The 15,025-nt window shown below is 41.1% G+C and overlaps 1 protein-coding gene across 3 annotated transcripts in view; it reads left to right on the forward strand.

The window, feature by feature from the left end:
* LOC121292664 (tandem C2 domains nuclear protein) overlaps nt 1-15,025 on the forward strand; it is a 62,013-nt gene that overhangs the window by 15,098 nt on the left and 31,890 nt on the right. For 2 of the 3 annotated variants that reach the window (XM_041214924.1, XM_041214926.1), the window contains exons 2-6: nt 3,670-3,782; nt 7,079-7,216; nt 9,422-9,613; nt 10,254-10,424; nt 13,843-13,928. In XM_041214924.1, the coding sequence (XP_041070858.1) occupies nt 3,749-3,782; nt 7,079-7,216; nt 9,422-9,613; nt 10,254-10,424; nt 13,843-13,928 (621 nt within the window). In that variant the 5' untranslated portion in view covers nt 3,670-3,748. Of the gene's footprint in view, nt 1-3,260; nt 3,280-3,669; nt 3,783-7,078; nt 7,217-9,421; nt 9,614-10,253; nt 10,425-13,842; nt 13,929-15,025 lie in introns of those variants that run through there. The other variant, XM_041214927.1, reaches the window with a different exon arrangement.

Consider the following 15,025-nt stretch of genomic DNA (forward strand, 5'->3'; position numbering starts at 1 on the left):
CAAAAGATGCTCCTGACATTTCTCTGGGTCACTGCCTGGTTCTATGAGCCTTCTATTCCCAGATCTCTCCTATTCACTGTCCAGGAAATCAGACGGGAAACAGCTTTTCACATCAGGAAATTAAGAAAAAGGCTTGCAATATACATGGTCTCCAGATGTCCCAAGCTCTCTAAAGCCAGTGAAGCATTTTAGAATTGTGGTCCCTGTTGAGATTTCAAAACATGGCAACCAATTTGCACAAACCAAGTCCCACAAGCAGCCATAATGGCCTGGTATTCTATTTAATTGCCGTTGGTTGAGGAATAAATATTGAGCTGGACACTGGAGAGAACTCCCCTGCTCCTCGTCAAACAGTGCCAAGAGAGTGTTCACATCTACCTGAGAGGGCGGGTTTATGTTTAATGGCATCTCTGGCAGTGCAGCACTCCCTCAAGGCTGTACTAGGGTTTTTGTTTAGATTATATTCTCAAATCTCTGGATTGGGGCCTGAAACCAGGACCATCTAACTCACTACCACTGAGCCACAGCTGAAACCTAAATTATTGCTGTTGAGCCTTGTACTCCAATATGTTTTGCCAGGAAGTGGCAAGGGCAAAAGCAACGAGCTCTCAGCTATAAAAACAAAATACTGCCAATGCTTGAAATCTGAAATAAAAACAGAAAATGCTGGAAATGTGAAGCAGGTCTTGCAACAGAGTTGACATTTCTGGCCAGTGATCTTCCCAGAGAAGCTCCCAGCTATGTACACGGAATCACTGAATTGTTACAGCGCAGAAGGAGGTCATGTGGCCCATTGTGTCTGCACCAGCTTCCCGAATGAGCAATTAATTTAGTGCCGTTGCCCCGCCTTCTGCCTGTAACCCTGCACGTTCTTCCTTTTCAGATAACAGTCTAATTCTTTTTTGAACCTGTCTCTCTGGCAAAGCATTCCAGATCCTAACCACTCACTGCGTGAAAAATGTTTCCTCATGTCATTTTTGGTGCAACTCCCCTATTTTGTACTCCTATGTTGTTTTTATTTCCGATTTTGTGGTATTTCCAGCTTGAATGGTGGGGGGGAGCAGAGCAGCCAGCAAACTGCCTGAAAAGAGATTGATTAAAACATTTGGTGCTGTTGTTGATTACTGTGCACACCCACCCGCCCATCCTCACAGCATTGGAACAGGGCCTTTGGCAATTCTTCAAGGCTTTTCTTCACCAAACTGTATACAGGAACCCGAGCAGTTCCAGCATTCGATAAGGGAAAACAGCAGGGGTTGTATTTTCCTCCTTTTGAACCTAATTTACATGGACCTGCCCAAGTATAGGTGGATCTTTGGGCCTGTCACGGGAAAATGGTTGGGATGCAGCAGAGCAGGAGCTTAGGGGTACAGGACAGTGCAGTCCCAAGAAATATTCTACCCACCTGATGCACAAAAGATAATGTCTAGGGGGAATCTTTAATTTTCCTCTTTCCTTATTCTTGAAGTTACTTCTAAAATTGGTCAACCTAGATAACCATCTCAGCTGCTTATAAGAGAGTGCTAAATGGCAGCAAAATCGGCTTTCTAATTTCCTCTTCTCACAGAAAGTCTGCAGACTCCATTGGGTGCAAGCTAATTGTGTATTAAGCAGAGTGGAAATTCAGTTCTGTATCTCAACCCTCAAAAGCAACAACGTAGATTATACAAGATCAAGACTGTAGATATTTGAATATAAATTTACATATTACACTTACAATTATAAATCACCTCTAAATGTTCTTGATCTAAAGACATTTTGAACAAAATTTTCTACTATTGCAGAAAACTGGTTTTAATCTACAAAAGCACCTTTTCGAATTTGAAACCCTAGCAAAATCACAAGCATTGTGAAAGCTGAAAATGGAAATTAAGCTCAAAGACAAGATTCTCATTTTTAATTAGTAACTCTGATAATCCATAAAACGCTCCTACTTCTTGTAATTAGCATTTAATTGAGCTTGGAATACCAAAGTCCTTTGGATTTGTTTTTTATTTTTTTAAGCTTCAATATTTTCTAGTTTAATGGTTAAAACATTAACTAAACGAGGCACCAAAAATCTATCTTTGAGAACACCAATTTATGGCTCCTGGGTCAATGATTGAAATGTAGAATGGGCCAGTGGGAAGAGAGATAACCATGCTTACATTAAACAAGGATACAGGAACCATTTTGTTTCCTCACTTTTTGAGAAGTTAACGTCTTAGGTTTATGATTATTTCATTTAAAAAGAAACCATACAGATAATGTGTAAGCAACAGCTGTGGGTGATATCCAGATTGTTAATCTAATTGAAGTCATATAAAACTTTATATCTGCAACCATACTAAAACTGTGCTAGTAATATAGATAGATTAACTTTGCTTTTGTCCTCGTGTCACTTGGAATCTGTATGTCATTATGCGTGCAGCCTATAAACTGTACACAGTTGGATTTACAGCAAGGTGACTCTTCCAATCTCCCTGTGAATAGAAGAGTTGCTCAACACACCTACCACTGGTTATCCAGTTTAGAAAAAGAATGATATTCTTGTCTCCTAGACATCAAAGCACTTCATACACAGTTACGTACTTTCTTTGATTACATACAAGTCAGTCCATTTTTAAAAAAATTATGCTTCTGGATGTTTGCTGTGTTAAAGGCATGACATAAACACAAATTCTCATGTTGTTGCAGAACTGCAATTGCATGTAGAGGCTTAAGGGGGCATCATCAGACACAGTTTTGGGGATGTGAAGCATCTGTGGCAAGACCAAGACAGATTGCACGCAAGACCATTTTCTCGTCCCCTCCAATTTACAGGAACAGATTTGGGGTAGAGTTTTATCTTAGTGCTAATCAACAAAGCGAATTGGCTGCCTTTTGTGGAAGCTGCCAAATTGCATTCCATTGAAACCTGCTCCATCAGGAAATGATAAGGGTACAGTCCATCGCCAAGTCAGTGAAGATGAAAATCAATGTCTTACTCCTTTTCTCCCCCCCGGCACCTCAGTTATGCTTTGAAATTTAATAAATGTTGTGTAATACAGACATAGCAGTCACTTAGCGCCAGGCAAAATTGTAGCATGATTAGATGAGTCACTAGATAATCTTGTTTTCGTGGTGTTTGTTTAGGGAGAATTGCTTCCTGTTTGAATAGCGCCATGGGATCTTAGCAACTACTTAAACTGGGGCCCAATCTCACCAGTTCAAAAGCTGACCCAATGGACAACACTTTTGACCACAAATTACACTCAGTATTGCATTGGAGTATCAATCTAGACTGTGACTTCAGCCATGGCAAGAGATTTAAATTTTGTAACACAAGAAAGATAGCTACCAATTGAGTCAAGCTGACCCTCTTATATTGGGGACAGCATCTGCTTTCCCAGTGCATATTTCTAAAAGATACTTTCCCTTGATTCGTTATGATTTCTAACTTAAAACTGAGTATTACTGACTTCTGTTGAATTTGATTTGAAATGAAATGTGGACAGCAAAAAAGAACGATTTTTCAGAAAACAGGACAATAACCTTTACTGGTGGCCCCTGTAATGTCTGTCCAAGTTCAAACCGATGTGCATTTTATCGTTTTGCTATTGTGGTTAACTATTGGTTTTTTGAATGCAGTTTTCAATGCCTTTTAAAAGTTTTTAATAAAATGGCACATTGTTCCTTTTATTTCTGCAGGTGTCCTGTGATATGTGGAGATCAGCCAGGTCCTTGAGAAAACAAGCCTAAAAGTTTTGAATCCTGAGCAATTGAAAAAATGGCAGGCCTGCAGTTAGATACACCCTCGCCAGGTAAGTCTCTGATAACATAGCTGGCCTCCGATAGGAGTTAGCTCGGTTTTAATGAAGGGCATCCTTTGTTAATATTTCAGTTTCTGACTCTCTGCACTGCTGTAGAATAACCTGGATGGGTAAACCAGGCCAGATGCCATCCCATTTGCCTGGTGTTAAATTGACTCAATTAAATGCTTTGTGACTAATTATAAATTTTGACGTACTTTGTATTCATATCTTAATTAATTACAGTTGCAAAAATCAGGATTTGTATTAATTTCAAACTTGAGGCATTAAAATTAAACTTAGGGCAGGATTTTTAGGTTGGCATGCGGACATGTGCCGACCCAATCGGATGGGAAATCGCGCAAGATGGCTTCGGGCAAGCGTCCTGATGTCATCCCATATTTGCGTGATATTTTGGTCAGCGGGTACGCTCAAAAGTCGGAAGCTCGCCCATTGACAATTAAGAGGCCAATTAGTGCAATTAAAGTTGTAATTGTCTCTGATTTTCTGTGGTCCATCCAGCCTTACGGTTGGCAGACGGGTGAATTGGCCAGGTGGGCTTTGCATTTTTCATGAAAGCTCATCCAAGGGCGGAATGAGGTTTCTGTTATTAAATTTTAAAAAATATGTACGGACGGAATTTTTATCATGTGGATGTGCAGGTGATTGATTGTGAGGCACGGACATTTTTTTCCGGATTTTAAAATCTTTATTTATTGGTTTTGAAAACCTTCAGCTCCCTGATGCAGCTCTCTGCCTTCAGGGAGTTTTCATTCAGAGCTCGCCTGCGCCCGCGCTTACATCAGCGCCCACCCTCCTCCCGCCACTACCCTGGCAGCGCTGAGCATTTTAGTGCAAGCTTCATGCTGGCCGCCCAGTGTGAAATTGCAGTCGGGAGCTGATCATGGTCGGCAATCCGTTGCCCGGCTGCTCCTGGGCCCACCGATCGCACCCGCGTGCCAACCTAAAACTCCTGCCCTTAATTTAATTATGGATCAGATGTTAACTTGTACATCACCCCATTATTGCATGCAGCAGTACTTATCAAATATACTTTACTTATATTAACATTAAATGCATTTTGTTTAATACTCATGATTCAGGTACCTTTTTATTATAAATGGGACTAACTGGTTACAAGCTATCAGAAATGCTCTTTTAGTAGACTACTTTATTTCTGTTGAGTATTTTATAGTGACAGGATAATATTCTTGCATTTGATAGCAATTATAAAACTATATACCTGAGAGTGTGGCTATAAGCATGCAAAATGTTTGCATTACGATCCATATCTGGCCAGTCTCCATGTTGTATACATGACTTGACAAAAGCCCTTGGGCCATTACCAAAACAAATTCTATGGAGTAGAAAAGGCAGACTGTCAGACTTTCCATTGTGAATTAGGAAACAGAACCCATCTTTTGCTGACCCTGTGACCCTTTGAATTTTAGGAAACTGGTGATCACTATCTTTATTCCTTGACTATTAGAATGACCCTTCTTATTATGCTAATTATAGAGTTGATTTAAGAACTGTAGTAAGGTTCTGGTATTTTGTTGGACCCAAAAAACCCTTTTGAGCAAGAATAGAATGGTCTACATATAAATATCCTTTCTAGCAAAGGTAACGAAGCAAAAGAATGAAAATAGGCATCACCCCATCAACCCTATTCTTCCTCCAGATCATTGTCCTAACCTGGACTGTACAAATTTATTAATCTCCAGGGGACAAGTTTCTCCCTATCTCTCATCTACCCATCTCCATAGTAATTTCTGACTCTTTCCTAACCCTCAGAAGTATGTGCCAACATTGTTCTTGAATATTGCAAATGCAGATTTGCTGAAAATCAACCTGCGATCTCCAGAGCTTGTACTGATTTTCAATTAAACACTCTTCCAATGCCTTAGTATTGGATTTCCCTTACCAACTCACATTGACTAATGATTTTGGTGAGCGATTCAATAACCACAGCAAAACCTTCTTTGGATTTCTGATTCTTTTGCTAATCAGAAATTCCGAAGTATCATTCTTTCTTGGCATGCATACCTCATGTTACCTGTTCCACTATGCAGAACCTTGTACGTATCCAACCGACAAAGGTTAATTGGACATTTATTAGCACCTCTATAATGATCCTTTTGCAGAGCTTTCAATTTTGGCAGGGTCTAACATGAATGAAATCAGATTGATCATTTTATACATGTTGCTATATTTCCTTTCTATTGACACCAAAGTTGAAAGTTCTCTTTGAATACTGATAGTGTCCTTGAAACTTATCACCTTACCAAAAGGCTTAGTGTCTTCAGAAAGTGATACATAAGTAGCCTCCCATTACATTGTTTATGAAGAACAGGTGATGTAGAACCAATCCATTCCATACCACCACCCCACTGTCCAGCCGTGATGTTTCTATCAATCCTTTTGTTTACTGCACTTGCTGGACACAAATTGGCTGTCATATTACCACACTTTACAACAGCGACTGCACTTCGAAAGTACTTCATTGGTGACGCATGTGGGGGCATGTGAAAAGCACAATATAAATGCAAATTCTTTCTTTCACTAATGTCGATCCAATCAGCTAATTTGCCATTAATTCCATCAAAATTGAATTTTTTATCATGCATTTTGAAAACCCATGTAAGGATCCATTCTCAAAAAACTCCAACAGATTTGTGAGGCATGCCATATCATTTCCAAACTCATGCTGTGCATTTAATATTTCCACTCTTAACAACATTTGATAACATACTCTCGAGTGTTGCCAAATATTCCTTACCCCAGTACAAATGTTAGATTAACTAACAGCTGCTTATGCCAATCCTCCAACAAGGAAAAGAACATTAGTCTGAGAGCAGATGGTTAGTCCAAACTGAAAAAGAAAACAAATATTTATAAATGAGACATTATTGACAGTTGTTAAATTAAGATCAAAGAAGCACTCACTACTCTGCAGTACCTGCTAGTTCTGGATGCTTCTAATGAACTGGTGGCTACCAAATACCTTCACTCCTGGGTGAGGTGGGCATTTAACAAAGCTCAAAAGATGGCCAAGCTGTAGAATTTGCTTTCAAGCATGGAATCATAAAGCAGATGGAGGAGGCCATGCAACCCTTCATGCTTGTGCTGGCTCTTTGAAAGAGCAATCCGATTGGTCCCAACCCCGCTGCTCTTTCCCCATTGTTCTTTCTCTGTAGCCTTGCGAATGTTTCTTTGTATTTCAAAGTTTGGAAGCCCACATTGAGATAATGTTCTTTCGATACTCACTCTGTGTTTCTATTAAACCTCATCATCCCCATCTCTTTCAGCATCACTTTGGTTGCTTATCCCAATTTTCGTTGGATTGTTGCTTAGTGTTGTACTGGGGCTCACTGTAGACTTTCTAAAGGATTGCTGCAAGAAAACATTCTCAAAGGAAAATGAGAAAGATGACAGCAAAAGTAAAAGTAGGTTTTTTTTTTCTGTTCCTGTTAACTTCCATCTTCTAACAATATGGTGAAATCGGGGTAGATTTGCAACCTGCCACTTGAGTGTATAACTGGTGTTGTGGATGAGATGCCATTTATTAGGCAGATCCAATTTCAAGCTGAAAATCTACCCCATTACTTCCATTTGAAATAACATGCAGCAAGTATTGTAAGTCGTGTTTTATTGACCAGATCATAGAGTGCTAATTTGCCTCTGTGTTACGCTCCTCTGCTTAAAACTCAACTTTGGAAGACTGCATGTGAATCCTGCACCAGCCATCCATCTGGGAAGATTGTAGAATTGTTGCATTTAATCACTACAAAGTGAATTTTACAGCATTGGGTAACGGATAATATTCCGGCACTTTCAAGTAATCCTGCTTTGAAAACCTAAAAATGTCTTCCTTTTAAATATTCCAGAAATATGAACATTGGTGTATTTAAAAAGGAAAAGCACTATCTCAAAAAATTTGGATGACCAGTGAGACCATGTTTAGTGTTGAGCATCATAATGAATCTGTACTATTTGACATTTGGAAAACTGGTTTTCTACTTTTTTTTTAGCCACTACCTCCAGGACTCTTGTTTAGGATTCCATAGTCCTTTGTCAAAACTTTTAAGCTTGTAAAAGATAACACACTCGATATATAGAATGATAGAATGACGGCAAGTTATGGAGTTAAGGATTCAATTTTAATCCTGCCCAGCCAGCAGAATCCAGGCATGTGAAGAGTTAAAATAGCTGTAGTGCTTTCCCATGGGATGTAGTTTATCTTGCTCTTTTGAGCAGATGAGTGGATGCCCAAAAGAGAGAGGAGTCCTGCTTTAACTGTACAGTTTGGGCCTGATGATGTCATAGAAACCAGGCTACAATTTTACCCTGAGGCCTCCCTGCCAACAAATCAGAGTGGGGCCCAGGAAAGTTGAGTGCATTTCTTTAAAAAAAGTGATTTACTTGTGGACCAAGAGAAACAGTATTGCTCCTCCATGACCTGCAAGCAAAGCTTGAACCTCACCTTCCCTGGGTCTCCCTCCCCCTCCCCTCACCACAGTGCCCTTCTGACCGCCCTCCTAAACAGTTGTAAAACTGCTAATAGGCTATTCCATCCCACCCCTCGCATAGTGACCTCCTGTCACCCAAAATCTCACTCCCGCCAACCCAGCTAATACTTTGCCATCAGCCCGCAACCCCACCTCCACATCACCACCACACCCCAGGGACCAATAGGTGTCTTACAGGGATCATGAAACAAGACCGCGGGGTTAAAATTTCCCAGGCCTCACATTGTGGATGGCCAAACTGCTTTCTGCCTGACTTTTTAAAAAATAATGGTCAGAATTTTTCCGTCGGCGAGTTGGGGGCGGGACCTGCTCGCCAACACGAAAATGATGCGGGATGACATTGGGGGGAATCCCCGACGTCATCCCGCCCCATTTAAATTATTCAGGAAGGCGGGCGGACAGCGAAATCAGCTGTCCATCTGCCGACCTGTCAATGGCCAATTGAGGCCATTGACAGGATAATTAAGCCAATTAAAGGCCCTGCCCGTCCAACCTTAAGGCTGGCGGGCAGGCCAGGAACCCCAGCGGGGCTTCTGGAAAAACATGAAACCTCATCCACTGGCGGGATGAGGTTTCATGTCTGTTTTAAAAAACCTTCATAAACTTTGTGATATTTATTAACATGTCCCATCTCGTGTGACATTGAGGGGGACGTGTTAATTTTTTTTATTTTTCTACTTTTTAAGTTTATAACACTTTCAGGGCTCTCCCTGAGACAGCACTTAGTCTCAGGGAGTAGTGTGCACTTTTCTGTGCACTTGCGTGAAAGAGTGCACTTTGACAGTTGGGGAATCCCTCCCCTCCCTCGCACAGGAAGTGCATAGCACTTCCCGTTGGGCGGCCCGCTGGGCGGGACTTAATTGGGCGGCCCGCTCAAAATGGCAGTGGGGCTTGTTTCGGCGGCGGCGATTGGCTGCCTGCCTGTCACCGAGCTGGTGGGGCCCGCCCGCCCATCAAGGGCAAAATTCTGCCCAATCTGTTGGTTAATCAAGAATTGGATTATTGCTAATTACAACACTGTCAATGAAGCATTTTTGCAGTTGTAGTTAAATAAACAGCTTACAGTTCAGCAGATTGACAATGAATATGGATGAATTTTTAAAAAAAATCAAATCTTCTCAGTTCCTAGGGAACCTGCTAGTCCAGATTCCCAATCAGAGTCCAGTTCTGGCCCGAAGAAGATCAGATTTACCGAGGACGTTTTACTGTCCAAACTGCCTCCTGATGGCAGGGAGGTGCCCTTTGTGCTACCAAATTTAAAAGCAACCTATGTACAACCCAGCTTTAACTGGAACTATGAAGACACCGTGCCAGGTATGCCAGTGTCATTGCCTTTGCTCTGATTGTCTGTGATGTTCATTGAATTGTTGAGTGTATTGTTGTTGAACGTTCTGACTGTAACCTTTATATTGAATATAATCATGGCCACAACAGCAATAATTTGCATTCATGTAGAATAACATAGAAAAATGACCCAAGGCACTTCACTAGGCATGAGGAGGAAAAGGTTAATACCAAGCCAAATGAGATATTTAGGAGGCTGGTCAAAGAGGTGGAGAGGTTTATGGATGAAATTTTGGATTATGGGACCTGGGCACCTGAAAGCAAGGCCATCAATGGTTGGGCAAGGAACAGGGGAGGGGCCAGAGAGAGAAATGGTGAGTTTGGAGTGGGGTGGGTTGGGAGGTTATAGCCTTGGAGGAAGGTACACAGAGATGGAAAGACAAGACCATGGAGGCACTTAAAAACAAGAATGAAACATTTTAAATTTGGTTCCTAATTCCCCAGGGGTTCAGTGTGAGTCAGTGAGGACAGGGTAATGACCAAGCAGGACTTGATGCAGATAGGAACCTCTCACAGCAAATGGATACTTTCAATGACCACTCAATCAGATCAGCATGGTAGTTGAACATGTTGACTTTTTTTAATGGTTGATATCTACTCTTATTGGCAGGTTTCTCAAGAGCTCATTATACTGAAAGAAAGCTGGAGCTATCCAATCCACGTAAACACATGCAAGACTTCGATGAAGTCTATAATCCTAATTATATGTTGCAGCACACCACCCCAGGATTGGGTAAACATGTGCTACCTAAGGGAAAACTCAGTAGTCCATCTGAATCAGGTAAGGAATACTCTTGATTGATTGATTTAAGAATAAGGTTAGTGAAAAGAGAAAAAAAAATTAAAACATGGGGCATGGAAATACATACCTTAAAGGGAGGTAATGGAGAAAGATGCTAAAGGAAATACTAAACAAAACTGGACAAATGAAAAGGTTAAGGATATAGCATTTATTAATGAACGCCTAGTCATTAGAATTCATCATCAAAGAACTAGAGGCTCTGGTTGGAATGGAGGGATATGATCTTTTAGCCTTGATGGAAACCTGGCTATAGTTTGATCAGGACTTTGAATTTAAATATTCCTGAATATAGCATTTTCAGGAGAGAAGCAGAAAGAATTTTGGTCTGACACAGCACAGAAGAAGTAATTCGTCCATCATGCTCATGCCAGAGAGGTGCCCTTGTAGATTAAGGCTATATTAAGATAGTTACAAGGAAAATCTGTATCGTTGGTGGTGCTCAGAAGTGTCAGTCTGGGTTGAGGTAATGAATGATAAGGGATCAGTTAATGGGAGTACATTTTAGACCTCTGAACAGTAGGAAAGAAATTGAAATGGAAGGTGAGACTTTTAGGCATCTAGTAATGGTTTGCTGCAGTGGGAAGGAGTGTAATAATGGAGCTTTCCGAAGATAGGTTCAAAAAGTACAAGAAATTGTCTTCCCGTCACTGTTACATTAACAAAACCCTGTGACATGATAGCTTTAAATATGCCAACTGACCAACAAGGAGTTAAGCCCAGTGCATCTAACAAAATAACAAATTATGATCTTGTAGATAATTGGGCATGTTGTTGAATACCAGACTTGTTATTCAGCATGTTGCTGAAGTGATGACAGGACTCATTTGCTGCATGCAACATTCCATTGACCGAAACCAGTAGTCAGCAGGAGCAACATATAACACAAACAGATTTCCGATGTGTTGGCCAGATTATATATTTCAAATAAACGGTACAAAAGTAATTTTTTAAGATATCCACAATGTATTCTTAGCTCATGGCACTCTCATCTGTGTAGAAAGTTATGTGTTCAAGAGACTTGAGCATGCAATCTAAGCTGATACTCCCATCGCAGTACTGAGGGAATGCTGCACTATCAATCATTTGTTGTTTGTTTTGATACAAACTTTTCTTTCAATGGTTGTAACTGTACCTTTAATCTACAAGGCCACCCCACTGGCATGGGCACAATAGATGAATGACCTTCATTGGTGGCTTATCAGGCTACGTATCTCACTCAAAAATGTTACACTCAGGATATTTAATTTCAAAGTTCTGGTCAAACTATAGCCAGGTTTCAATCAAGTCTAAAAAATCATATTCCTCCATTCCAACCAGTGCCTTGAGCTCTTTGACTGCTGATTATAATGACCAATGCATTCATAAATAAATGCCACATCCCTTACTCCTTCATTCTCCAGCATACCATGTATCCTTCCAGTTTTGTTTATTCTTTCCTTTGGCTTTCTTTCAGAAGGGACATTAAACCAACATCTCCCCCCTCAAGTGGATGTATAAGGTCCATGACACTAGTTGAAGAAGAGCAGGGGAGTTTTCCCTGGTGTCCTGACCTATATTCATCCCTCAACTAACATGACTGAAACAAATGATCTTGTCATTTATCATGCTATTTATGGGAGCTTGCTGTGCGCCAGTTGGCTGTTGGTATCATTGGAGTAGTGATAACGCTTCACAAGTCCTTTGACTGTCGAGCGCTTTGGGACATCCTGAGGTTGTGAAAGTTTTATTCTGTTGTTATGTTCTTTATCAATACAGTTTCTTTTGTGGCTTGAGTGGAAACAACCTCATACCCTAATTCATTCTTTGCTAATATCCTCAAAATGTGGCACTCTTTATATCTCTCACATGTTTTTCCCTTTAGCTACACCCTTCCCAAACTCAAATATGCTCTTTTATTTCTCAGGCCAGGTAGTATCCTTCCCTATGGGCCTTGACAATTCATTAAGCTACTGAATAATTTTAAACATTCTGTGCTGCAATAGGGCCCATCCCATCAACAAAGAACACAACATGAGAGTGCACACAGCAAATTATAGAAGAGGAACGAATGTCTCCATTGAAGCTTTCCCAACGTTTAGGGAAGCAGCCTACTTCACCACCAGCAGTTTTACTTTTAATCTGTTCATTTCCTTGCATTTGTGAGGGTGTAACCATAATTCATTTTACTGATAGTTGTCATTAAGGCTGCTGGCTGTCAGCAGCGCAGACAATTTCCTTCTACTGTTTAGCTCAGATAAATGCTTATTTTGGATGGAAGGCTAGAGAGAGACGATTTTATTACCAATCAAGTGATGGTTTATGGAGCCAATACTTGGACCTTTCAGCAAATACCAACCAAGGATTGTTTCATAGTTTGCCATTGTGAGATTTGAACTCTTGATCTTAGGGTTACAAACCCAGTACCATAACCACTTGGCTATTTAGGCCAAGCCTTACCAACCAAGGATGGTGCCTAAAATGTGAAGTTTGCTCAAGGATGATTTAACTACTTCATTATCCAATGTTGCTGGGCCATAGAAGTGTCATATGTGTGAATTGGCAATTAACAGTTAACAGTTGAATGACCAGGCATAAAGTTAGTTTCGTGTTGCAAAGTTTCACTTTATTTTGATAGTTAAGAAATAAATTGTGCAGCACTTTGCTTCAGGGAACCAAACAAGCTGAATTTTAGCTCCCAAAGGCGAGTGGGTTGGGCTCATGTCAGAGCTTAAAATGTAAGAAATCGAAAACAGGAACTTAACCCACCTCAAACCTGTCTATTTCTAGTTTTAACATAAACGGGTGACCAATCTACTTGTGGAAAGCAGGTTGGACATTTACTTATTACGATAAGGCTGCAACCTCATTGTGATTCAACTTTTTGAATTTAAATATTGTTGGCCAGCTTTCCCAGTACCTTTAGCCAGGTGAGGACTTGGTGGATTGAGGAAGTTAATTCCTTTTACACCTACCTCCTGGATACAGCATGCTTGCCTGAGAAATCCTGTGGTCAGGTACTCCAGGCCTCCAATCTTGTTGCTCCCCAATCACTGATTTCTCCCTTCCCCTGTGACTGCTAATTGGCAGTCCACTCAGTTTAGCACCTCCTCCCCCACCCTACGGATGACAACCTCACCTCCCTCACCCGTGGCACAGGCTGAGCTAACCTTACAGAAACTGGAAGCTGTCAGTTGGCAGGAAACCGACTGATGACATTACGTGCAAGTTGTGGAATTTTAAGGCTGCAGCATGCCGGGTAATGATGGCGTCTGGGGTCCCTGTGAATTTCTGATCCAGCCCCTCCTGGCAGGTCAGGCAGGTAAAAATTCAGCCCTATGACGAGATTCGTGGCTCTTAAAGCCTACGTTCAGGAATGACTATTTTTATCTTGAGAAACCTTTTGTGCTCTCTGTTTCAGCGTGGGATTTGAGGAGCATAAAAATGAATAATGCACAAGGCTTAAGCATATCCATGTTTGATCTTACAAATCCACAGCGAGTACAGGTAAGTCTGTAATCAATCTGGATTCTATAAGTAGCCCTGATAACCTTGCTGGAGACAGATTGATTGAGGTGGGCACCTTCTCAAAATGCAGTCTTATTATAAAAGGCTTTTTGTGTGCGAAGGCAAGTGTCTTGTAAACCTACATCAGTTATCTATCTTCTTTTGCTACACTATATTCTCACCTCTAGCAATTGGTAAATCATTTTGCAATTTTGAACGGTTCATATGAACCTTTTAAATTCCACACATTTTTTGATCCTGTTCTTTGCCACCACACCCTACCCCCCCACCCCGCCTCCACTCCCTCCAACCACTCCACTCCATTTTCGGGAATACTGCTGTAAATACTTCTGGATGGTGGGAAAAGTATGAAATGGAGTGTCTTGTTTAGCAATCCATTTGATGGCCTCCCAAGATACTGAGTGAAGAAATGACATGCCTCCCACAACAGATCTTGGTGGGCAGGTTGATGTGATGTTTTCCTTGGTTTGATACTCAAAGCTACGAACACACCTTGGATGGTCCCTCGCCTTCCACTTATGAAGGAGGTGGCTGCCACCACTCATGGGAAGTCACAGGAAGTCAAAGACAATGATCTCTGCTGTTGATCAGTGATGAAGTGTTGGCTGTTTCTGCTGCACGTGCCCGATGATTTGGTCCATATGGATAGGTTTGATACCTGCTGATTAAATATTAGCTGCTGTTTCACAGAATGGCTGATACAATTTTAAACACCGGACAAAAGAGCTGAACTCCCGATGTGAGGTGAGAGTGACTGCCCTTGACATCAAGGCCATTTTTGACCGAGTGAGGCATCAAGGAACCCTAGCAAAACTGGACTCAATAGGAATCAGGGGGAAAACTTTCCACTGGTTGGAATCATACCTAGCACAAAGGAAGATGGTTGTGGTTGTTGGAGGTCAATCATCTCAGCTCCAGGAGTTCCTCAGGGTAGTGTCCTAGGCCCAATCATCTTCAGCTGTTTAATCAATGACCTTCCTTCCATCATAAGGTCAGAAGTGGAGATGTTCACTGATACTGATGATTGCGCAATGTTCAGCTCTATTCATAACTTCTCAGTTACTGAAGCAGTCCAT

This window comes from Carcharodon carcharias, chromosome 20 (genome assembly GCF_017639515.1).
Source record: "Carcharodon carcharias isolate sCarCar2 chromosome 20, sCarCar2.pri, whole genome shotgun sequence".
In the NCBI taxonomy this organism is placed as follows: Eukaryota; Metazoa; Chordata; class Chondrichthyes; order Lamniformes; family Lamnidae; genus Carcharodon; species Carcharodon carcharias.